General features: G+C 42.2%; 1 protein-coding gene across 1 annotated transcript in view; it reads right to left on the bottom strand.

Moving 5' to 3' along the window:
* The window catches only part of PRCP (prolylcarboxypeptidase), a 31355-nt gene that overhangs the window by 2223 nt on the left and 2812 nt on the right, over positions 1 to 26320 (bottom strand). Inside the window, exons 2-8 of the mRNA XM_068659853.1 lie at positions 12997 to 13137; positions 11813 to 11914; positions 11326 to 11507; positions 10403 to 10560; positions 9291 to 9463; positions 8713 to 8877; positions 7145 to 7332 (exon numbers count right to left, since the gene is read on the bottom strand). Coding sequence (XP_068515954.1) covers positions 7145 to 7332; positions 8713 to 8877; positions 9291 to 9463; positions 10403 to 10560; positions 11326 to 11507; positions 11813 to 11914; positions 12997 to 13137 — 1109 coding nt within the window. The remainder of the gene's footprint in view (positions 1 to 7144; positions 7333 to 8712; positions 8878 to 9290; positions 9464 to 10402; positions 10561 to 11325; positions 11508 to 11812; positions 11915 to 12996; positions 13138 to 26320) is intronic.

Raw genomic sequence — 26320 nt, 5'->3', positions numbered from 1 at the left:
CACCTCTCTTCAGAGGCCCTCTTGCCAGTTACACAGCTATGAGTAGCTTGAACAAGGCTATGCTGCCATCACCAGTCATCTGCTGATTCCAGTAATAACCTCTAATAGTGTCACAGCCTCTGGAGATATACATGTACACCTACAGCTACCAATCTTTGTCATGAAAAGGTCCAGGACCCCTGTAGGAAGACATGCTCAGTTCCCAAATCAAAGCTTTTTGCTTTCCTTCTTCACAATCTGCTGTAAGCTAATAACCAACCCTTCAGAGCAGAATTTTCAACTTTCAGGAACTTCTACCTTTTGTTCTCAGCTAGGTACCAAACTCTTTCTGTAGAGAAATTCTTGGACCTTTCATTACTCACTTTATTGCTAATAACCAAATTACTATTTAACATTTATCCCACAAAATTCTGTCTCCAACAACTTTCTCTGTGACGGAAAGAACCTGATGCAATTTACTTCTCATCCCCAGGTCCATGAAAGCATTTCTGGCAGTGAAGACCTGGTTCCATATGGTGCCTGTTCTACGGAGCAAGCCAATGGTTGAACTGGGAATAGATTTGCATCTTTTTTTTTTCCCTACCTCTGGACTTAGCCCAGTAATCCCTACTACCTCTTATTTTCCTTTATTTCAGTGTTCTTCCTCATGTGCAGCCCATCTTTCTGCACGAAGAAAGCAACTTCTGTGTACTTAGGAAACTATACACAAACCTAGATCGGTTCCTCGCATAACACACTGACCTGCTCACACAAGGAAACATTAAGTATAGGCTACTGTATGCCAGTTTCCAGAAGGATCTAAGAAATCAAAACACCCTGGGACACAGCTAGAAAAACACTACAGTGGTAGCACTGCAAATCACAGACAAAACAAGTGAAAAAAGTGTTTGTAGAAATACTAAGTAAAAGCCTGATCGAGTCTAATAGTTCGTTTGCTTCTCCAATGAATAAAACAAGAAGCTTGAATCTTCACAGGTCTTATTTTTCAGTGGTTCTAAATATGGCTGCAAGTAAGAGAAACATTTTGTAACTGCAAAACAAGAAGCATACACAGCTGCCCAATAACTATAAAGCATTTGATTTAAAAGGTCGTCTGAATCAGCAGAGCACCTTGGCAACAGGGGGATGAGTTGCTGAGAGACCCAAGATGTGCATGGACTTGGATCTTTTGGTCCCAGTCATGTGGAAACTAAGCATGCTGCAAGAAAACAATCTCTGGCTTTTTTAGGAGCTGCTGGCTGCATCCTCTGCAGCTCCTGCCAAACGATGGCAACAGAGGCACTGACGCACTTTGAAAAGTGATACTTGCTGAGGGGAGGGGGAATGCAGCGCTCACCCCAAAGTCATCCTGAGGCTTAAAGTCTTACAGGACAATGTAATTCAGTACCAACTGGAATGGATTATTTATATGTTAAAGTTAAAAATGCAAGTGAGTAATCAGTTGCCCATCTCGCAAGACAGAAGTTTCCTGATGTATTCAGAAGTAGAAAAAGAATTCAACATTTCCTTTCTAGCAGTGGTCAGGCAAGAACAGCTTCAGAATGATACATTTCAATGCAAAATATCAGCACACTGGTCCTGTTTTCAATTCATCATACTTTCCTGAGAGCATAAACAGGGTCCCACATATCCCCCAGCAAGAAGTCTCCTTTCTGATCATCTCTTTAGAGCCTCCTCAGCCCTCCAGCTCTACCCAGCACCAGAGAGGTATTGCACAATCAGCACTGTTTGTGCATTTCTTTAATATGTACATCCACCATGGTTCTGTTTTCTGAACTTTTCTCACCTTTGTCTTCAGCCAGACATTTTGGCTTTTTTCTGATTTTTTTCCCCTCAAAAAAGTGCTTCTTCTGCAAACAGCTCTAGCATCTCTCAAAACAGAGACCTCACTTTCTGCCTTTCCCTCTCCAGTACAGAACTGGATAGGTGGGCACCTCAATTTCAAAGTCTACAAGCCCAAGTATGATCTGCAGATTGAAAAAAATGAGTTTTTAGACTGTACATAAGTCTGTAGTGTTTGATAAAAGTTGGGGTGTTTCTGAATGCAAGGTACAAGAAATGCAAGCCCAGTTCATCTAAATACATTCAACCTGTCACTTTCCAAGGCTATAGCACAGAAAATTTTCTAAACCTCCCTAAAAGAAAAAGTCTGTTTCTACCAGAGTTTGTGATCTCAAATCAAATTCCCATTCACACCTGGGCCAATTTTGACTACCACTGGTTATTGATGAGATGCTACCAACTGCTCCAAGCTCTCTGCCACTACAAGCACAGAGGGCATTAAAGCATCATTTCCCCTGCTCTGCAGCATTTCCACACCAAGCATGTGCCGCTAAGAGCATCAGGAGTAGAAGCTGCTGGAGAAGAAATGGGAGTTCTGAAAATCCCATCTCCTCAAACCAATGTTTTAATAAAAATGTTCTGCCCAGGATAGGCAAGCAGTATCTGTCTACAGCTTAATTAAGCACTCACATGCTAAGAAAAGCTCAGTAAGGTGTCTCCAAGAAGGTACTGAAGAGGTGCAATGCCTAGACCTCACCACGGGTCTGCAGAGAGATGCATTACTCCTGGAGGGAGGAACAGCAACAAGAGCTGGAGTATCCTAAGCAAATGCCACTGCAGATAAATCCACCCCAGAGTGGTTCCACCCCAGAGTGGTTCTGTTGAGATGCAGTATTCTTCCCTTCCTGTGGGAAACTGCTGTGCAGCAAGTTCCTCAACATTAATGCAGTGCTTTTTACCCCACAAGGAGGCTCATCCTCTGGTAGACATAGGGTGTTTTTTTTGCCTTTTTTTTTTTTGGTAAAGCACTCTGTGGTGTTTGGGGATAAAAGGCTCTTATATAAAATGTACTGTGATGACAATGTGTTTGCTTGAAGAGAAACAACCCAGCTTGAGATCCAAAGCTTTGTGTGTACAGCACTACTTTTTCATTCAGTTGGTTGTTTTCAAACTTTTCTCATTTCAACCTCCTTTGGCTAGCATAAATTCTTAACCACTAGATTTGTTTGCTTGTCTATCGCTTACAAAGCCAATTTCTGCTGTACAGATCTGTAAAGCCTAGGAAATAAACACTGCAAAAGTTAAAATTAGTTAAAAATAGAGAAAAATGACCTAAAGAGAAATTCTACCCTTTTTGGCAATTTTTTTCCTCACTCTAGAGAATATATCCTGCTGGTACAGAAACAGTAAGAATCAAACGAGAGGAAAGCAACAGGCTTTTGGAGCCAGACAGACCAACGTTAACAGATCCAGAGACTAATCCCTAATTCCACTGAGGACTCTTACTTTAAAATACACAGCTGTTTACCAAGTCCAACAGACTAATTCTGATTTTCGTTTTATGTGTTTTTCTCTGAAAAGGCCTTGCACAATGTGAGGCAGAGCACAGAGGAATATATCCAGGAGCTGCCTGCCATGGGCAATCAGTACAGAGTCAGAACTCCTGAGGGCACAGGCTTTGACTGCATTTATTAAAAGCCTCTCTACCACATAACAGCATCACAAACAGCCAGTATTAAGCTGTTCAAAATAAGCATCGCCTCACAGCAGACGTCTAACTGTATAAACCTTCCATTATAGAAAGCTGAGCAGAGTTTAACTTTAAAAATAAGTAATGGTTTTGAGTAGACAGCAAACAGCATTGACTAGTTTTTGTACTAGACAAACATTTTACATTTTGTCCATTTAAAAACATTTTCAGACTTTCAGACAAACTTGAAATCAAAGAGAAAGGGGAACATCACACCAGCCTTCCACAAGGCTATCACCCACAGCAACAACTTCAGTGACCAAGATCCTGTGTTATATCTAGAGCTTGATTAGACTTTCCTTTTATGTGGAAGAGACTGTGCTTTGGCTTCTTAAAAGCTAGGCAGATTTACCAGCATGGGAAACCTGGACTTTGGCCACAAGATAAGAAGGAATCAACAGGGGAAGAAAATTACATTTGGCAGAATCCCAGCCCAGACTCTTCTTTTAGAGCTCCCCAGGCAGTGACAGAACAGTTGGCTTCTTTGGCCACTGTAGATTGACTATTTTACTCTCAAGAGCAATACAAAGCACTCCCATCATTTATTCAGCTGGGAGGCTAGAGACAGATCCTTTTGCTACTCAGTAAGTGGTGGGAGGAATGGGTTAAAAGTACCCAAATACGGCAAATTCCAAAATAGTAGAAATGAAAATTTGGCAGGTCCCCCAGAATTGCCACCGCTGTACCTTCCTAAGGTAAGGGGGACTGACACCCCTCCATTCCTGCAACTATAAAGCAGCAGTCTTGAGGGATTTTGTGTGCATTAGCTCCGGTGGATAGTGGAGCTGAAGTTACTTTAGTACACAGTAATGTGAGTTGTAAAGAAGCTACGTCACAGATCTGTGGATTGGAAGAAATCCCACCCCCACCATCCCAGCTAAGGTTAGTTTAACAGTAGGAAGTTCCACCCTGTTTGCCACAACAGTGTTAACAGATATACTTGTGGTATTAATGTGTTGGCAGGACAAACAGTTGAAACTAAATGGTCATTTTTGCTTCGGAACACTGCAAGGAGGATTTATTATTTCATCTATAATGGCTTTGCATTGATTCCCAAAATGGGATCTTCTTGTGCTGCCCATGCCTACCAAGGTGGTAACTCTAAAACAGTATCACATTACTCAAGAATTACTCAAATTACTCAAACTATTCAGACACAAGAAGTGGGAATTGTTAAAGAAACCATGATTGCTTCTAATAGTCCTATTTGGCCTGTTCAAAAATCAGCACTTGGGGGGATGATTGCAGACTACAGAGAATTGAATGAAGTCACTCCCTCCACTTGCAGTTACGGTCTCCAGACACGATTACTCTCATAGACAAAATTAGTGAAAATTTACAGCCCTGGAATGTGGTGATATATCTTGCTAATGCTTTCTTTTCAATAGCCATTGCTTCACTAAGCCAAGACCAGTTTGCCCTTACCTGGTAACAAAAGCAATATACTTTTCAAATATTGCCTCAGGGATATAAACACAGTCTCTATTTGCCACCAAATGATAGTAGGTGATATAAAGCCATGGTAAGGTACCATTGACATAATGATAAGTAACAATCTGTTGATTACTACAGCATAACTACAAGGAATTAAAGTCCTGCTGGCCACACTTTCTGGTACAAGCCAGAATGCTGCTGCACCTGAGCACACTGCTGGCTCCTACTCAGCTGGCCATCAGCTACTACTCCAGGTCCATTCCCAAAGGGCAGCTTTCCAGCCACCACTCCTCCCCCAGCCTGTGGTGCTGCATGGGGTTGTTGTGCCTCAAGTGCAGGACCCGGCACTTGGCCTTCTTCAACCTCATACAGTTGGCCTCAGCCCATCAATCCAGCCTATCCAGATCCCCCTGCAGAGCCCTCCTACCCTGAAGTAGATCCACACTTGCACCTCTTCTGCTCCCTGTCAGTATCTATCAGCTCAGGGGGCTGAGTACCCAGAGAACTGGTCTTGCTGCTAAAGACTGAGGCAAGGAAGGCATTAAGTTCCTCAGCCTTTTTCTCATCTCTTGTCACTATATATCCCCCCTTATCCAATACAGGATGCAGTTTCTCCATAGTCAGACATCTGGTAAGTTGAAGTCCTCCATGAGAACAAGGGCTAGCTATTGTGAGACTTCTCCTAGCTGTTGTAGAATGTTTTGTCTGCCTCTTTGGCCTGGTTAGGTGGCCTATAACAGACACCCACCAGGACATCTGCCTCACTGGCCTTCCCCCCGATTCTTACCCATAAACATTCAATCCTGTCATCACCATTATTACTCTCAAGGCAATCCAAACACTCCCAAACATCCAGTGCTACTGCACCAGGTAGCACAACAGCATCCAGTTCCTTCTGTTTGTTGCTCATGATGCATGCATTAGTGTAGATGCACTTCAGCTGGGCTAACAACCCCAGCACCTCTTGGAAGGTGTGTGTGTGGAAGCCCCAATTCCTACAGAAACATTCTCAGGCACTTCTGTGATTTCTAACCCATCAATACCCCTTGTCTTTGCTGTGACATGGCTCTTAATCTCCTGCCTCCACTGGGAAAGGGGACCAAAGGACTTTGCTAACACACTGTCCCACAAACATCGGTGTGTCACCCACCAGGTTTGTTTCTAGCAAGTCTGGATTTATCTCATTTTCCCCCTTCAAATCTCCCCTCTTTCTCCCCTCTTGGAGACAGGTCTATCCCATCTGCTGTCAGCAGGCCTGGTATCATGTAGAATGACCCATGGTCAAAAAAAACAAGTTCTGACAGTGACACCAGGCCTGGAACTAGATATTGGTCTGCTGGCTCTTCCTGTTTCTCTCCTCATCACTTACTGTAACTGGAGGAATGGAGGAGAACACTACTTGTGCTCCTGATCCCTTAAACCAGTTTCATGAGGGCAAGAGGGCCTTGGGACTTCGTGTTGGAACTTCATTGCTACCTACCCAAAAAAACAGTAACAGATGGGCCTGCACCAGGGTAGGAAGCTTTCTCTTCCTATCTTTAACCCCAGGGAGGCAGCAGAATTCCCTGTGAAGTGTGTTCAACCTGCATATCAGGCCTTCTGTTCCCTTCAGAGGGGAGTCTCCTATGACAATGACCTGTCTTTTTTAATTTGCTGAAGCTGTTTAACCTTTATGAGGCCTCCAAGCCAAGATGAACTGTCATCCTCAGTATTGTTCAGTTCCACTTACGGAGTCTCATACCTATTGCACATTGGCATCTGGGAAGGCAGGATAGTCACTGAGATGTGCCTGCTGCCCTGGGCAGGAACTTGTCACCATTGCCCCTTACCTTTTAGGCCACTGTGGTCAGCCATTTATTTTCTTCAAGGTTTCCCTTTTTTTCCCCCAGCTTTGGGACTACACTGGTCTTTTGGGCCTGCCTCAGGGAGTAAAGGAAGTGATTCTAGTAGTCTCTCCCTCTCATGCTCCCTGATACTCCCCATCTTACCTCCTCCCAGAGCTGTCACTAAGCAGAGGAGTATCTCAGTGCACCTTCCATGTTTGGAAAGGTAACAAAAATAAATTTACTCTCCACATTTTAGCCATAGGTCTGTGGTTGTTCCTGCTGCCTGCGCCGACCCACACAGTTAGTACTGACAGCCCAAACTGGTGGAAGACAACTCTAAAACAAGGCTCACCTGAAAATGATGTTGCTGTGTGAGCTGATGTTCTTCCCTCCGTACATAGAAAGAACCCAAGAGGGGCGAGGTCTCACTCCCCATAACCTGAAGCATTCTTCTGAAAGTGCATCAAAGTCCCATTTCTGAGGTTCAAACATGTCATTGACACCATCTGTACACATGGGCATCACCATCTCTGTGCAAACCTGGAAGAGAGCAGGGCAACAAGATGCGTTCATGAGACTGTCCCATAACTATGTGTGTAGCATTTAAAAAGCACAAACAGAACAGTTTGGTAATTACCAATCATATCACAACACACGTATCAAGCAAAAGCTTCATCTTCCATGCAAGAACCATTTCCTGACCTTAGCAATACTAGAGAGGAAGAACAAAAAGTTGTAGCCTGGAAGCCACATAAATTAATTGCCATGGTGGGGGCTAACTCAGTCTATTCCTACTTGTGTCTTTCCCTCCAAGCCTTCAGAAGCACGCCATCTGCAACAAGCTGCAGATTGGATGTATTTTTGAGTCCAGCTGCCATATTCTTTGTTACCCACATGGTGTCCCCACTGCCTATCTCAGAGTAACTTCAGAGCCTGCACATCTGGTGCTGTCTGGAGCACAGGAGAAACAGTAGACAGTAGCCATAAGCAGATGGTGACAGCCTGAACACTGATTTTTATACCTTTTTTCTGGCATCGCTAGCTCTTCTCAGCAGAGCAGCTGAACACTAAGTGCTACGTGTGCTTCCTTAGTAAATGAGACAGGAAGCACAGAATGCCCTGGACACCTTAACAAAATTACAGATCCCTGTGGTATGTGAAGGGAAAGGTTGCATCTCAGTGAGCTGCAGGATAAATAGCTTTAGTTGAAAGAAATCAGTATCAACATCTCCTGACATATTTGCACAGACAGTGGGCTTGAAGGGTGCAGTTCAAGGAGAATAGAAAACTAAAATGCTGCTTCTTCATGTTGACTAGAAAGGGATGTACAGAACTGAAACTCTGCAATCAAAGACAACCTAAACCTCCTGGGAAGGTAGCTTCTCTTTCATGCCTTGCCCTCCTCACTACAGTCATACTTGCCTCAAGCTCTCTATCACCAGGAAATAAGTTGCTTTACTATAGTAGTACTTATTTCCTCCCCCCCACCCCCATGTTTTCTACAGAGCAAACATTAGTAGCAATATTTCAACCGGTTACCCTATTTTCCACAGTGATTGCTTGTTTATAGGACTAACAATAAAAATCATGCATAAGAAAGAGTTCAAGTTCTAAACCAGACAGAGAAAGAGATACAGCTTGTGATTTTGTTTAGAGGACATCTGAAAACATGACACATCCTTGATGTGTTGAAATGTTATTGTAATCCCATTAATTTTCAGTTCTAAATCCAACCCTTTTTTATTTTCAAAGACCTGGGTTCTGTTTAAAGCAGTGTATAAACAGGCAGAGTCCTTACTGATGCTTGTGCAGCACAGCCCCATCAATTTATATCTGGTCCAACGTATTGACATGGCGATTCCCATCACCTCTAGTCCAAAAAACCTCACTGAGTTACAAATGAAAGGATAGAGCGCATACCTGATAGTACCAACCCAACTGACCAAGATTCTTTGTCGCAGTCTCAGACATGTCAAAGCATGAAGCTTCCCCTGAATAATTGTAGTAGACATTCACTGCCTGGTAAACATTCTGCAGCAACAGTTTGTCAGAGAGACTGGGATCCTTCAAGAACTTGCAAACTTCCTACAATGAAGAGGAGAGATGGGGTCTCAGTCAGCAAGAAATACAGTTAAATACACAACACCTGACAGGACATCAGTTTCATCTTCAAAGTATATCCAAACCACCACCAGAAAGCATCTGTGATGACATACCCTGAGCATTATCATTAAGCCATATTCCATTTGTGCAGTGCATGTAATGCAAGCAAACAAACTTTACATTTCCCAATTAAAATTCTTGGCTCTTGATACAACCTGTGTCAGTCAACAAACAGCTGATGCACAAGAATGATGCTCATTCCCCTTTTTCAGCCATGTTGGCTATACAGATCCAAAAATACAAGAAAAGATACGGGCAAGAAGAGAATTAAACTAAGTGGAAAAGACTTCAACAGTCCAAGCTTTAATCAATCCTCCAAGACAGTCCTCAATTACCTGTACAGGCCAAGCTGGCAGAGGCTGTAAGAAGTCAGCTTTATAGGGATAGTCCACCATAGCCAAGTCTACCCATGTTTCACTCAGCCAGCTTTTCAACATAGAAGCATCCTGAAGATTTTTTAATGGGCTGCACAAATGAAATGTGTTGGAAAGCCATTGTAAACCTGCATCTTTAATATAAAAAAAATAAAAAGTAATGTATTAATAGTAGCACAACTGACCTATGTTAAGTATTTTCACCAGATCAGTTATACTGAGTGAAGTTACCCCACATGTATACAAGCAGAGCAGATCAAAGTTTAGTCAGCATCTTTAAGCAAAGGGAAACATAACCTGAATGGACGTTATGATAATGTTATCTAAAAAAAGGGATGTACAAGTCACTTGGCATCTTTTTGACAGGAAACATCAGGGCTCTCTTCTTCCAGAAAGAGAAAAGCTTCAAACAAGCTAGCTCAAAGCAATCAGATCTCTCAGGAGTCTCCTTGCCTTTGCTGTCATTATATTATCTGGTCTAGAACCCCTCCAGTTCAGCTTCTCTGACTTGAACAGGTTAACTCAGCATACCAGGATCTCTGTAGGATGCTGAAGTGGCAAGTTTTTTTTGTTTGTTTGTTTTGCTGTTGTTTGTTTTTTTTATACTTTTTTCCCACAAGCCAGAGACCTCATCTGAAATATTCACCTTAGCACTAAAACTAGTGCTATAAAGACTGTAGGAATTTCCTATACTTGATTGCCTCAGTTGGTTGTTAATTTTTTTGTTTGTTTTATAATTTTTAGAAACAAAACATCTGTTCTACTTTGTCAGAAAGGAATACAAACATTGAGGTTCTAGCTCATTAGATCTCAGGAGTGTTTGACCCTGGATTCCAAGACCTGCCACGTGTGAATAAAGCACATGATCCAACAAAACAGACATTCATAAAATAACACTGAACATAATTAACAGGTTTTATTACTGAGAATATGGTTTAACAAAAACTTATCACCACCCACCACCACAAATACATCTACACACTGAAGTTATGATGCAAACTCACTGATTTTATGAAGTCATAACATAATCCTGAACATTATGACCCTTTAAACATATATTGGTGAGGTCTCACCTGTTGAGGAAAGGTGGTTAATTGCACTCCAGGAATTCCGGATACTTTCTGAGCAGCCAGTCCCACTCTTCTTGAAATCATTAGTTACTATAGTGAAGTAAGCACCACAGGGAACCAAATCACCAAACTGCCAGATTGGGGCAGAGGCTGCCAGAGCTCTACAAACAGATATAAAACAGATTTATTTTTTTTTGAGAAACATACGCATCCTGAACCCCTGCAAAGTGAATTTCTATCCTCTGGGCAACGCTTTCCCTACAGTCACTGTTTAAGTAGCATTTATAATTCAGCCAGGCACTCACCCCTTCCTGAATGTTGCAAAATTCTTCTGTAGGCCTGTATGCAAAGGCTGTTGAAGGTTACACGTTTTGGATAGTAGCACAAAGACTCAGTAAATACATTGAGTATAAGTTCAGACAGACATGATTGTTACATGAGAATAAAGTAAGCTTTCTCACTAGGCACTGTACTAATTCAACTGAAGACAGCCCTTGCCCACAAGTAACTGCTCTCTAGCAGAGAAAGGTGAGAAGATTACTATTTGTGTTTGCTAGAGAATAACTAAGGCACTCAAGAGATTACACACCTGCAACAAGTCACTAGAAATTTTAGTGACCCTAGAGAAATTAGGGCAAGAGTTAGTGTTCAGAATTATTACTTAAAGATCTTAATACTCTGAAAGTACACACCATTCTGTACCTGCTGGCCTACAGCTATCATTTTTTGGTAGACAGCACCTAGTCCCAAATTCAGAGTGACTTACCCTGTCCTCCCAAAAGTGAAAAATTCAAGCTGGTTTGAATTACAGTCCTTATCCCACTAACTCAAGTGCAGTGGGATAAGGTTAGCACTTCAGTGCTAACACTTATAGCACTGAAGCAACAAACACCTGCTGGGTGTTTGAGCAGAACAAGTACACTCACCCAACCACCACATGGGGGTATTTCATCCGAAACCAGGCTGCAAGCATCCCTCCATAAGATCCTCCAATAGCTATGACAGGACTGTAACGGGCTCCTGCAATGGTCTCCTTTAAGTATTCAATTAGTACTGCAAAGTCTGCCAGAGCTTGTTCTGATGTCAGGTAGTTCAGATGCTTGGAATCCTGAGGCAAAGAACACAGGTTACATACAGCATGGGAGTGATATCCAGCAGCAATCTTTCTCCCCCTGAATAGATGTTGAGTTGGAGAGCTGCCTGATAAACTAAACATTTGTTACAGGTGTCCTTTGAAGTGCTAAAAGATTCTAGCTTGTTGTTTGTTCATTTAGAATTAGTAATAAAAATAGGATAGTTGTGTGCTTCTAGCACATCTTATTCAGGCAAGCAGTCATTGCACTGACAAGTATAACAGGTAGAATTATTTTGATATAGAACATATGTAAAGAAGAAAGTAAAGACGACACTTACACTGAAAGATTCATTTCCAAATGGCAATGATTCTCCATAATATCTGTGTTCAGCAAATACTAACATGGCATTAAGTTCTTCAGCCACATCCCACATAAAACCCTGGTTGGGGGAAAACACACATTTAAACACAATGAGTTAATCACTTGCAAAGTCTTTACTTTCAATCTACTGTACCTCAAATCTTATTCTTTGATTAGCAAAATATCACTATCAAAATACAACCAGAAAAGCAGACTGCAGTTTGGTTTTAAAGCATCTTTGCAGAAAGAAAATATAGAAGACAAACCCTGAGCTAAGGCAAGTGTACCAAAAAATGCTGCAAAGTATTAAGCAACGTTGTTTTGTGAGTATACTTGGGCAGTCCTGCCAGAACTCCTATGGCAGGATTAACAAGCTTAATCCACAGGACATCAAAAAACACAACAGGAAAAAAGCATGCATTTGAGTTAGGACTGTATTACAGAAAGAAGTGTTTGGCAATAAACAATCTAGAGCACTGAAACACTTATTTTCAACTAATAAATAATTAGGACAACTTATAACTTTTTGACAGAAGCATGTTACCACCCACCAGCTATCACCTGCTGACAAAGCAGTGCGTAAGCAGCCCTCACTTCCCTCAGGCCCAGGACATCACCTCTGTTGTGGCAGTGGACTTTGTATTGAAGTGGCTAAAAACTGCCCACACACTGCATCCTGCATTTGTCAGGAAAGCAAATCTTTTCTATGGATTTTGTGAGGGAACATGCATCATCTCATCTATCCTTGATGTCTGGCCAGATGAATCTCACTTCATACTTTTCTCAGATAAACACAAAACAACCATCAAAACCTCTCATTTCATTCATTTCTGAAGTAATGGTATTAATGCAATGGGTCCAAACTTTTACATCCTTCGGCTGAGGCACCACAGAGTGTTTCCCCTAGAAGATTTCTTCACAGCTCAAGGAAGTGTTCCCCTTTGATTTCTGTGGAGTTCAAATAGGACCCCCAAATCCCCTAAAACTTGTCCTATACTTTTTTCAGCTTACTTTCTCCTGTAGCTGTCATAAAGCCATTGCAAATTTCTCTTTAAATAATGTTCTGATATTGTCCTCCTCCTCCTTCCTTATTTTTCCACTAGCCCACTGCTGGAAAGAAGGACTCTTAATTCAAAAATCAAGGATCTGTTTCATACATACTGTGTTGTTGCAGAACCACGTGATGTCTCCTTCATTGCCTGTATAGAACAGTATCGGTCCATTGTCTTTCTTCCAGTGCTGATCTGCTATCAGGTATCGCTGCTGGAACGTAAGGTTTTCATCAAAGCCAAAGTGATCGATCTGTCAAAAACAAGGAATAACATCACACTCAAAGCTAGAAGTGATCACAGAGTCCACTGTAAGTGCTGACAGTCACTTTGCAGAGGGGAAAAAAAAATGTTTCAATAAGACAAAAAGTGACAGTAAGTTCATTCATATTCTTAGATTCCTAATGCATCAAAATTCTTCAGCCTTATGAGGAAGCCAACAAAAATCACAGGTCTGTACAATGAAGGCAAAATTTAGAGATCAGAACATTTTTATAGTATCATTCTTAACATGATATCCAAATACATTCAGGAGAACAAACAAATCATAACAGATCAAAGTCTAACTTAATAAAAGTTAACAAGCAAAAACAGTCACTGTCCTGCAGTGTTGAACGTCTTAGGAAAATTCATTAATAACCTTACCATTTATTTAAAAAACCTCCCCCTTTCAGCATAAGACTGAATTTTAAAAATATTCCTGTTAGAATGTGTCTTTATTATTCTTAGAAAAACATTAATCCTCTGCAGATAATGTATAATTGACAGATTTTTCAGATAGTTTTTTCAAGTTCTTCTCCTTTTCTCCTTAGAATTTTCAGTAAGTCACATCACTTCTCCAACTCTCCTTCTTTCTACTGCCCTAGAAACACTGGAAGAATATATACACACAACTTGCGACGATAAAGCTAACACTGTGTTTTGACTTAGAAATTTATTCTCAATTCATAAGATCAGTTTTTTCAGTTTTATTCATATTGCTTCGTATGCACTACCCCCCTTGACTCTTCCCCAAGCATTCATCTGTACTGGAAAGTTTATCAAAATAGCTTTTACAAGTTAGCTCCCTGCACCAGCAGGTTCTTATTCTGCAACCAAAACACCCACACAAGCATTTAATCAATTGACTAGCCTCCCCAAGAGCTATGCTGCCTAATTTCCATGTATTCACAAGTCACCACTATTTTTACCCATCAGCTGAAGATGACCTGTACTTCCCCAACTTCGACTTCCATCAGCACAAAGCAGCACCTTTTCCTTTTGTGCTGCTTCCTGCAGATGTCAGGCTGTTGCCATCTGCTGGCTTGAGCATCTCTGCTCACCCAACTGCTTTTACACAGACAACCGCCAAACCTCTCAGATGATCCAGGAACCAGCCTGCCACATTCTGTTTTGAAAATACTTTCAAGTTAAGGTTAAGAAGCAGACCAGGAGCAAATCGAAGCACATGCTGCTAACACAGTGAACTAACTGCTGGGCAGATTTCTCCCGGCAACTCAGGAAAGACAGCCCAACTCCTGACCTGCAGGATCCAGCTAATCCATACCACGTATATACACATTCTTTGCGACAGAGTACAGAAACTTAAGATACACACTGCTGCAAAGTCTTACCAAACTCTCTCAAAGCTCACTCACTCTTGGACCAAAGGATCAGACTTGCTGCTGAAGTGAGAGGGCAGCTGTGCTGTAGCTCACTGAACAGCTGAAGGTCTGTGCATTGTAATCCTGACATGAGACAGGGTCTTCATGCTGAATAAGCTCACTCCAGTGTCTGGTGCTGGACCTAAATAAAGCTATGTTCTACAGTTCTGCTTTGTGGGACAACCCACTACTTAAGCATATGGTGGTTATTTCACTGAATTCAAGTAATGACAACACATGCCAGGCTTATTTCACACAAATAACTTACCTGCTGCTTCTACGTTTGCATGTTACTGTTCCTTTTAAGTTCACTTTCTGTATCAACAATGATTTGTAGCAAGGCAGAACAAATGAAAGTCCTTGGTCCAATTAAAGAGAGATTAGATAAGGCTGAGCTAAAAAAAATACTGCAGTTATTAAACTCCAATACTATTAGGAAGTACAACTCAAGCATCTTTTGTTCTATGTCTGTCTGCAAGAGGGGAAAGCATCTTCCTATTTAACCTTTCTGGTTAGTCTGCTAGTCAGAAATCGTTGCGAAAAACAACATAAGACACGTACCCCATCTGTCTTTTATGGAAGAAATTAAACATCTAACATTGAAATTTGATTATTTTCCTGCAGGAAGCCAGAGTGCAGGAGACTGCACAAAGCATTCAATTTTCCTGACCTATGAAGTTATATACCAAAATCTTCTCAGTGCAGACAGCTTAGTGCACAACAGACAAAAACAGTGGGGGAAAAATTACAATAGGTGAACACATCAGCAACCTTTGGTGAGGCAGGTTGAGGCTATCCAGTGGGCTATTGTGCAGAACTGATTCAAAAGCCCTTCACATCATTCTCATTCCACAGAAACTGTAAGGTCTAGATAGTAATATTCAAATAGAAATGTTTTCCGGAATGATAGATAATACTCCGTACATAAAGGATTTACAACAGTTTACTTATGATGCAACCCATTGGTCTGTTGCCACAAAACTGAAAGAAATCCCAGTGCTTTAGGAATTCTGCCTCTCAGTCATGAGAGGGAGAGAAGTACAGGAACTAAAGCTTCCCTCTGCCAGTTTTAGCGACCATGGTGACTGCAGTAGCACAATTCTCCACCGTGATTCTGAACTATGCTGCAGACCAACTCATTTCCAGTCCCTTTTTCTCCTCCTTCCCTCCACCTATCAAACTTGGATAGCCTCTACAGGTAAACTGCCTTACTGTCCTGTTTCAGTTAGGACAAAGTTAGTTTTCCTCCTAGTAGCTGGTAGGGTGCTATGTTTTGGCTTTTCATGAAGAGTGCTGATAATATGCTGATGTTTTAATTGTTGCAGAGCAGTGCTTACACCAAGCCAAGGTCATTTCAGCTTCTCACTCTGTCCTGCCAACGGGCAGGCTGGGGGTGCAGCAAGAGCTGGGAGGGGACAGACCCAGGACAGCTGACCCAAACTAGCCAAAGGGGTATTCCATCCCATCAGAGGTCATGCTAAACAATATATAAACAATATATATATACACACACACAATAAACAAACAATAGATAGGGGTGGCTAGCCAGGGTAGGAGGGCTGGACTGCTCGGGGTTAGGCTGGGCATCGGTCAGCAGGTGGTGAGCAACTGCATTGTGCATCACTTGTTTCACGTACATTATTAGTAGTACTATTATTGATATTATTATTATTTTCCTGTCTTAAACTGTTTTTATCTCAACTCACAGGCTGCACTTTCCCATTTTTCTCCCCCATTCCAGAGAGGGAGGGGGGAGGGTTGGCGAGCGGCTGTGTGGTGTTCAGCTGCCAGCCAGGTTAAACCACATCACTTACGTTCATAAAAAGTCAAACCACAGACACATGCAGAATCCCAGACAGCACAGACAAGTCCAGACTTCTTCACAAAAATCATAAGTACCTATTACTCAACTGAACAGCAAAAACTCTTACTGCTAGATGATGGGGCTTCTTACCTTGCAGTAACTTGTCTTTGCAGGAATAAGACATAACATGAATAGCAAAGAAAGCCTCATGTTTGTAAAGCAAATGGATGTCACAGCTACCAGTTAGTGCCAAGACATTTAAAGAACTTAGAAGAATCCAGGACTGCAAAATGAAAGTCAGGAACATCCCAAGCAATGCCTCCTCCCAAGAGTAAGGGCTGTCTGAAGATATGTATGAAGTCGGAGAGAAGAAGCACATGAACCACTATGAAATTGTGAAATGGGAGGTTCAGGCACAAAGGGAAAGTTGTAGCCCAGGAACAGCAGATGGAGCTGTCGTGTAGCCAAAGCACTGCAGGATCGCACATGAGAGCTGCCTGGTCTCATTCAGCAGGTGGTTTCTTCCCCCTGCCTTTTTTTTTTTTTTTTTAAAAAAAAAAAGCATGTTAAAAAAACTCCATGTAAAGTGCACCTCAACACAGAGTAACTCTGATCACCCATTCAGATTTTATTAAGATGTTGAACCAGAAAAATTTTTTTCTACTCCTATGCCCAAAAGGAACGTGTACGACAAAAGCAATTTGACTTTCACGATCACACTCAATTGGACACAACAGACCATACCAGCAAAATAAAAGTTTAATATATGGGTACAATACCTTAATTGCTGGTTAACAGTAACATTAGTTAGGGTACATCATCATACATTATTTTTATTTTTTATTATGTTTTCATTATTACAATTACTGCCAGCAGGTCAGCAGCAACTACAAGGCCCAGAGCAGCCAATTTGGCCCTGATTTGAGCAGGTTGCAGGGCCAATCCAGGCTGCATTCAGAGCTCCCTTCCAAACTATTCCAGGATTTATCCAAAGCAGTTACACAGGCTAGAATTTTAAGCTTCTGTAAACGCTACCTGGCAGATTTGGTTAGAATTAAGAAAACAGCCTTTAGCAACAACACAACAGCTGCCTCTTACAAATGGAGCTATGATGTACACACAACACCATCTCTGTCACAGAATCAGATGTTGTAATCAAAGGAAAGACTAGAATAGGAAGAGAAGGAGTGGAAGCAAGAAGTTATAAGTTTAAGGCAAGTTTTTGTCACCTGAGGTAGGCAGGATGTGAAAGCTTTGGAGAGCTACATCTCAGAGGCAAAGAAAGCAAAAGCAACGTTTCAGTTCCACATACAAAAACCCCTGTCAACCTTGTTTCAGTAAGAAGTGGAATCCCCCTGTATTTCCCCCCCCCAATTTGTCCTAGAGGCTGGTGAGAACTTCAGCCTGAAGCCTTGAGCAAGCAGCTTTCATCCTTCAGCACAGGGACTTTCTACAGTGCAGCTCAGGATGAAGAGCTCTCTCCAGACTGGTGTCTGCCTCTCTGCTTTCCGCTCCAAGCATGTGGCACAGTTTTGACCTTACCTTGTACATGCATGTGCCACGTGCTTATGTTGACCTCTCAAAGATGACTTACCTCCTTTATGTGATTTTTTTTTTGTCGTTGTTTTATTTTAGATGTACTTCCCAAAACAAGCTGCCCTGCTATACGCATCTCCCTCAGGGAGGAGACAAAAAAGGCACAGCAGCTGTTTGTTATTGTACAGCTGTTTGTCTGCTTAATGCTCTCCTGGAAATATTATGAACCCATGATACCAAGTGAAGTACAAAGACAAAACAGGACACATGGGATAAAACCCACTTCCTTCTCAGCAGCACCTTAAGGTCATTAAGGACTACAGGGACAGGACAGCACCATTAAGTCTTTTCCAAAAGGGGCTGATTCATAGGGTAGCATCTAACAAAACACATTTAATGTCATCCAGGGTGGTACATCTAACTGGCTTTATGCTTTTGAGATTCTGGAAAGACTGAAAGCATTAAAGCCTTCATAGAGTCACAGAATGTTTTGGGCTGGAAGGGACCCGAAAGCCCATCCATTTCCACCCCCCTGCCATGGGCAGGGACACCCCCCACCAGACCAGGCTGCCCAAAGCCCCATCCAGCCTGGCCTTGAACACCTCCAGGGATGGGGCATCCACAGCTCCTCTGGGCAGCCTGGGACAGGGCCTCCTGGCACAGAATTTCCTCCTAACATCCAACCCCCATCTCCCTTCTTTTAGTTTAAAACCATTCCCCTTGTCCTATCATTATCTGATTGAATAAAGAATTACTCTCCATCTTTTTTGTAAGATGCCTTTAAGTACTGAAAGGCTGCAATGAGGTCTCCCTGGAACCTTTGGCTCACGTTGAGCTTTTCATCCACCAGAACCCGTAAGTCCTTCTCTGCAGGGCTGCTCTGAAAGGGTTCTTCTCCCAGTCTGTGCTTATGTCTGGGATTGCCGAACCCAGGTGCAGCACCCTGCATTTAGACTTGTTGAACCTGGTTAGATTCACATGGGCCCTGTCCAGGTCCCTTTGGATGGCATCCATTCCTTCTGCAACCACTTCCAACTGCACCACTCAGCTTGGCATCACCTCATTTTAACATTGTTTCATAGCTTTCTTTTCCCAAATTTGGTTATCCCATTTGAGATTGAGTCAGTTATTTTACTGGTGAAAAGCCAGAGGATTAAGAGGCATGCTCCACCCTCTAAGAGTTCATGGAGTTGTTTTGAGTGCTCATCCTGTCTGAATTGTTTCCTGAGGACAGGAAGATGCAGGATGGTCTGAGGATATCCTCCTGCGTGAACAGCAGTGTGGGCACCAGCCTCCCTGGGATTTCACTGGTGTGTTTCTATTCATGGCTGTACTCCTGGCAGGCTGTGGGGCTCCTCTCCAGTTCGCTGGCCCTATTCTATTAGCTTTGTTTCCTCTTCTAATCTTTGCTTCCTCCATCTGAGTTGGATGTTCACAAGGGCAGAGACTGCCTTGCCATCTTTGTACAGCATCATATTCAAAGACACCCCAAATTTTCCTACAAGTGCTGCTTGTAAACAAAGTCAAGCTCAAAAACCATGGCAGCACAGGAGTACCACCAGAAATGTGCTCACACACTACTTACCTCCCCATAGCAGTGGAGACACAGTAGCAGAAATGGAATCTAAATAAAACATCAGTTAAAAACTGTATCTCCCTAACATTATTCCCATTGCTTTGCTTCCTCCTGTTGTGTTTTCTGTATTACAGCCTTTGAGGCTTCATCTCATTCACTGCTGGGCAGATTCTCTCAACTCCCAACAGGCTTATTGACTTAACACTACTAGCTTTATTTCCTTATCTTTTTCACCTGATATGCATGGAATGAGGTATTCTGCAAGGTATTCAACAGCTGAGTTCTGCATTCCTTGCTCAGCAGACTGATACTTGGGCAAGGGACAGCTAAGACTGGAGACTAGCACCAGTCCATCAGAATACCTAATTGTTTGACGCTCAGTGGAAGAGCATGCAGATGTGAACTGCACCTTCTTGCATCAGGCTACACTGATCCTCTAATCTGAAAGTCCCAAAAATAACAAAATTGCCTTTCAGAGACAGAATCTTGATGCCATTGTAATCTTTTGTATTCCCCATGATTCAGAAGTCTCATAGCAATTTAGAGGTTTTGGTCCATGGCTTTAGTTTTTATCTAATTTATCACACTTAACATGACACAGACATAACACGCAAGCTTTCTGCCTATTAATTCCAGCTTCCATTTTACTAGTGGTGGTCTAGGAAACTACTTTGTAATTTTTCCATTGCTAGAGTTAGCTCTCAGTCCAAGAAACTCCTCAAAAGCAAATCCTGACTTAAGATCCTTGGATTGGAAGTATCTCCATTGTGATTATGTCCCTGTGAACACGTTACCCTTTGACTGTAATCATGAGTTGTGTATTTTGCTGAAGCTTCCTTTACACTGCAGGAACTGTCTCATCTGCTCTAGGGAGGCTGCAACTGTTTAAGGAAGTCTGCTTTTGGCACTCATTTATCACTTCAGTGATTAAAAAGAAGTGACAAGCAGAGTCTCAGACAGGAACTGTACCCCCTGCCCTGTGTTGCACAGCTTGGATGAAGCACTTAGATGAAACAGACCAAAGAACATTTAAACAGCTACAGGATATGCTGTAGGGAAGCACCAGGCTACTCAGGTCAGCCCTCGTTAGAAATAAACAGTTCCAAAACGCTACATGATGAGGGGTTATTTTTATGTTAGAAACCAGAGCAACCGAATAGAACACAAACAAATTGGTTTTGACTTCCACAAACCATTAGTAGCATCTTACCACAACCCAAACTCCAGATGCCCCAACCACGTAAAGAACACCACCACAGTCACGCTTAGGCTTGGACTATTTGGGTGAGAAATTCTCCAGCAGTGAGTCAGGACATAATTTGTTCCCGTTTCTGAGAGGTCCCAGGCCCCCCACAATTTTCTGCCCCAGACTCCAGGGTGGCAAAGCTCCAGCAGAAGGGAGAGCATGTGATGAGAACAGCTTGGTTCAGCTTTCCTGCTGAAGCCTTAATCAAGCTCTCAATTGCACCCACACCTCACTCTTCTCAAAGCAGTGGGGGCTTGTGCTGCTGATAATCAGTCAGCTACGTGAATTTAAACAAGCTGGCGATAACACACTGATGCTTCCAGTTAAGGCACCAATATCCTGGAGAAATTCTTCCACAGGACAAGGGATGGAGCAAGGGGTAGGGAACAAACAGGTCAGGGCTATATTACCTAAAACATGTGATTTCATAAAGCATTAAGATGCACAACACCAGCACAAATGAAGTTACTCTGGTGAAAGGTCTCTCAGACCCATAACAGGCAAAGGTCTCTCATTTTTTCCCCCCCATCTGCCTGCCAGATGATTACAAATCCATCACAGTTGGAGGACTGACTGCAGAGGGAAAGAAGTTGTACAGAGCCTCTCAATATGTCTCTGATTAAGCAGTACATGACACTGGATATCCAGTTTTGCTGAGAACACCCGACACCTTGAATACAGATAAACATTTAAACAAACCTTCCAAAAATAAATTCAAGACTATTTTGATTTGGTCAAACTAGAACACCTCTACCCCTCCTCCAAGAGAGATAGAACTTTAAAAAAAAATTATTTGGCAATTTAGAAAGTTCAACTCAAGCTGCAACTGTTTTACCTCCCAGACTTGCAGAGCAGCAAAGTGCCGCTCAGTCACTACCGAGTATCTTGAGCAGGGAAGGAAGAAGCATTTTGGAAAACAAAGCACGAAAGCCGCAGTTAGTCATACAGCCCTTGTGCAATACCAAAATGCCACAAGCAATTGCTCCTCTGGCAAGCTTGCAACACATCTGGACAGAAGAACTGCCTACCTGCTGGGCTCCGACACACTGGTAGAGGGGCTGATGGGGAGATAGCTGCAGTCAGGGAATTCGCACCCTTGGCTCTCTGCAGGTCAATAGGTTTCCTATAAATTGCTCTACTTCCAAGCAGAAACACACAGGTCTCTTGTTCCAGCTGTTACAGAAGTGCTCCAGTAGCTGAGAAGGTCTACGAAGCGGATGAGTACTTACCAAGTCTCCACACCAGTAGAATTAACTCCCACAACTGACCTGGACTTATGCTTTTCTCATGGCAAAGACATGTCTTTCCCTTCTAAACAGAGGCCCTCAGATTTTAGCTGAAAAATATTTTTCTATTTCCATTTTTATTTCTCAAAAAGAGGCAAGAACATCTTTTCACAAACTACCCCTTTCAGAACAGACCCTGAACCAGAGACATTTGCAAAAAGCAATTTGCCATCAGCTTGTAGGACAGGAGCCTCTGCTTACAAGTTGAAGGAACTCTACATTTTACCCCGGTAACTGTGACTTGAAGGAATGAGAACTGTACATTTGTAGGTGGTCAGCTATTTATCACTGTGGAAGAGTGGAGAAAAGTCAGCATTTCCAGAGCAGCATGTGGCTTTGAAGAGCTTTTGTTCAAAGACTCCATTTTCAGGTAGCCAGGCAGTAAGGAGAAGCAAGCTGCTGGTTTGAGGCATAAATCAAACGTTTTGTTAATGTTAGTTTTGCTTTCACCCACTTCCTTTAATTCAGCCTGGCCTCAGTCCAAGTCCAGCTGAAGTCAAAGAGTTCAATACCCGCCACTTTCTGTTCCTGTTGTCTTGATGGGAAGTTTCTGCATGCAAACTGCCATCTCAGCCTACCTCCTACCTTCTCAGTTCCTTTGTCAATGCTTTTAGAAAGTTTTTGTTGCATCATGTTGAAGCAAAAAAAAAAAAAAGAGACAAATTTACTCTTTAGAAGTAGAATAAATTAACCAGAAATGAAAGAAGATGCACCAAGTGAGTCCATATCAGCAGTCAGAGGTAGAAGCTACAGCAGTGTACCACAGCTCCCTGCGAACTCACATCCCATGCAGGCAGGCCCTTTGCTGGCCACCCTCCTCTCTTCTGAAGTGATCTCTTTGATCTTGCTCCACCATCACCTTTTCCAGATGAGGTGATCTTCACTTAACCACTCTCAGCCAGGCTGATGCAAGGACAAGCTTGTATATAAGGTTTATGCTGTGACCGAGTAACTGAATAAAGGAAACATCTGTTAAGTCACTCTGACAATAGAAACAACAGCCCAAAAGAGTGCATGGCTTTTTGCTCACTGTGTGCATTTAGAGAGCTGCCACCACAGTGCAGCACCACTTAAGAGTACCAATGCCACTTGGCAGTAGCGCTGTAACTGCACTGAGGACCAGCTTTGCCACGTATTTTAGGGCTGAACCAAGCCTAGAGGTCAGTGCCAAAAAATTTAAAGAAAGAAAATTAACTCCTTACTCCACAGGCAAGGAAGACTGTCTACAAACTGTTCTGAAAAGAAACAGCATTCCCATTCTTTCATCCACATTTAATTCTGACTTCAAGGGCGTACAAAACAAAAAAGTTAATAATTTTACAAGTGTATGGAAGATCACTGATGGCAGCCTGGTTTTCCCATTAATTTCTCACCAACATTCACTGCCCTAGCTATAAAAACCTACATATTCCAGAACATATGAAGTAAAGAAAATTAAGGTGTTTCTCCAGTTTTTGAAGACTTAAAGAAATAATCTAATCTAGTGCCAGAAGTAATCTACTCTCACCTGTTTGGCACATGTTACAAATTATCTGTACTGTCTCTGACTATGCTTTTGGCTGTTTTGATGGCCTTGATCTCTTCAAAGTATCCATGCAGAACACATGAGCATTGAATTCTGCTTTGAACTTCATTTCCACCCCCCTCTCCCTCAAAAGCAAGAAACACAGCTGGCAGCTCAGGCAATGGGTGCAAGTTAAAGTAACTTCAACAAAGCTAACAGAATTTCTTTCTGCTGCTTACTACTTCAGCCACGTGCCATTTTGTTTAGTCTTTAGTTCTTCAGGCTTTCTTTAATAAAAAGCCTTACAGAAGTATTTCAGCCTTTCTTACTGCAGCTTTTTAATGTTTAAAGCTAGAGATAAAAGTGCTTATTTTCAGACAGAGCAGTGATTATTGATGCTTTTCGTAGCCTTCAGAATTAACTTCTCACTCAAAGGAAGAGACTGCAAGTTGTGAGGAAATTAAGTGTTTCCTGCTTAATTTGAGAAGCTGATGCCTGCATTGTGACCCACAGATAAGCAGTGCATAAAAATAAAAATGCACTGACGAGCTTTAACAAGTACTTCCCTGCTTTCCTGTCCACTGAATAAGAGCTATTGTTTTGCTTATAGAGCTGGTTTATAGCTTACAGCTCGTGTTTTAAATCACACTATGATATCACAGAGCAAGAGCTGCCAAGTGCTCTTGAACTCCTTGATGAGTAAAACATATACGCCAAGTAATTCACCTCAAAGACAAACATCAGCATCACTTCTCTGACCACTGACATAACTACTAATGGGTACCAAGGGGCCACGTAAAAAGCACTTTGTTTTTTCCTTCACCAGAAGTGGAAGGTGCTCTTGCATTGTGTTGCCAGACTGGAAAAACAAACCCTTCTTAACCATTCCTGCCATGTGTTACTATTCTGAGACACCACCCTGAGTCACCATAAACTGCCGAAAAATTTACTTACCACAATTAAAGCTATTAAACCAGATTGAAATCAGCTTTATAAGGAAATTTGAGGCCTAAAGTTAAAAATTACTCCATTAGCATTACAGCAACTTGTACAGCACCAGTATATGTACGTATGAATATACTTCATGCCACTCATTTGCACACAATATTAAAAAAACTTTAAAAGACTGTATTAAACTGGATTAAAAGATAGTTTGTTCCTTAATTGTAAGCTTCCTTCTTGCGGATACAGTAGATGCAACATTCAATGCAAAACTGCACCTTTGGTTTGGATTCAATCAAGATAGCACTGTCAGAGAGGTGATCCAGTCTCTTGACCTCACTTCCCTTACACTGCTCATTCATACAGTTACCTGAAGGCCTTTTTTTTTTTTTTGCTGTAGCACTGATATTCAGAGCAGGAAAATTCTAGGATTCACAGGTTTCCCCTAAATTGGTCCTTCCCATAAAACAGAAAGGACCGCATCAGGTCTTCTTCCTTCGCTGACAGGTGTTCTTTTGCCTGTTGCTGTCCTTCTCAACTTTTATTTTCTTACCTGAAAATTTGCATTCAAGTTTTCACACACTTTCTAAATTTGCTTCTGATTTTTGCACCTTCAATCAAAGCTTTCATTTTCTATGCCTCAAAACTTCAGTCTGTAACACAAAATAGGGCATTAAAGAAACATGATAGAGCTAGAAGAAATCAAACTGCATTACTTCTCAAACTTTAGGAGGTTCCTTTTACATATACACAATGTGAAGCACGGATAAGTTTTAGAGCACAGAGATTGGCATATGAGTTTGCTAAGCTATGACATAGTGATGTGTATGACATCTAGAAAATGATTAAAAGCAACCAGAGCTCATCTTCTGGAAATGGCCACATCACTGACGTGTTAGTACCAATGATAATCAGTTGAAGGACCATGCTCAGGAACTCGCTGAACAAGAGTTTATTTGTACACGGTCGCTGGTTCTTAGACCAATTCACAACTGTTTACAGAGTGAGTGACGTGCACACAAAGTAGGATTGTGCAGAAGAGCCCCACCACCACATTAAGTCTTGCACAACCACCAATTATCATACGGAGTGAAGAGACATCACTGTTTTCTGAGGAGGCAGGCTATCACCGAGACGCCGTTAATGCAGCTCTGCATTTAGAGCAACAAACTTTTTGTTGTTGTTTTCCCCCCAACACTAGTGATTGAAGACAGAAATGATGCAGATGCAAGACAAGGCTCCCTAAAGGTCAGAAAAAGCAGCCTGACTCCAGACACTCCCCACTGTGGGATTATTTCTACTTGGGTAAAGAGGAGACAGCCCTCAGGTGCCTCAAAGCCCTTTCTGTTAGTTGTCATTGTTGTCACTGACACAGCTGCTTACAGAGGCCATTCAGAGCAGTCTTGTGCTTGCAGCTCCATACATCCTACACACCTCTCAGTGAAGGTCAGTTTTACATGGATTGATTTAACACACACGCCTCAATTCTGAGAGCAAGATACGAAAGCAGAAGCAAGCACCATCTTGTCTACAGAAGTCTCAACAGTCAATCACAAAAGCTAAAAAGGGGACTAACTCCCCCGTGACAGGTATGGTTTGCTGGTATAAAGATGTGGGTGATGGCAGTTCCTCCTACAAGGGCTGTGTACCAGCCCATGGCAGCATCAGGTACCTTTAGATCAGGTAATGTCACTCACGCATTGGAGAAGTAGAGAGCTTAAAGGCAACCTTTACTTACTGAAGGGGAAAAAAGTCACACCCCCAAGCCAAAATAATACGGAACACCAAGGACAAACAGTTCAGTACATCTGACACGCAAGCTGAGGTCCCAGTCACACTGACATGGGCATCGTGTGACTTATTTCTCCCGTTCTAGACTTTAGCCCTGCTGTCAGGGGT

Source organism: Anas acuta, chromosome 1 (assembly GCF_963932015.1).
Source record: "Anas acuta chromosome 1, bAnaAcu1.1, whole genome shotgun sequence".
In the NCBI taxonomy this organism is placed as follows: Eukaryota; Metazoa; Chordata; class Aves; order Anseriformes; family Anatidae; genus Anas; species Anas acuta.
The sequence above is the reverse complement of the archived record's forward strand: the minus strand, read 5'-3'. Positions and strand labels throughout refer to the sequence as shown.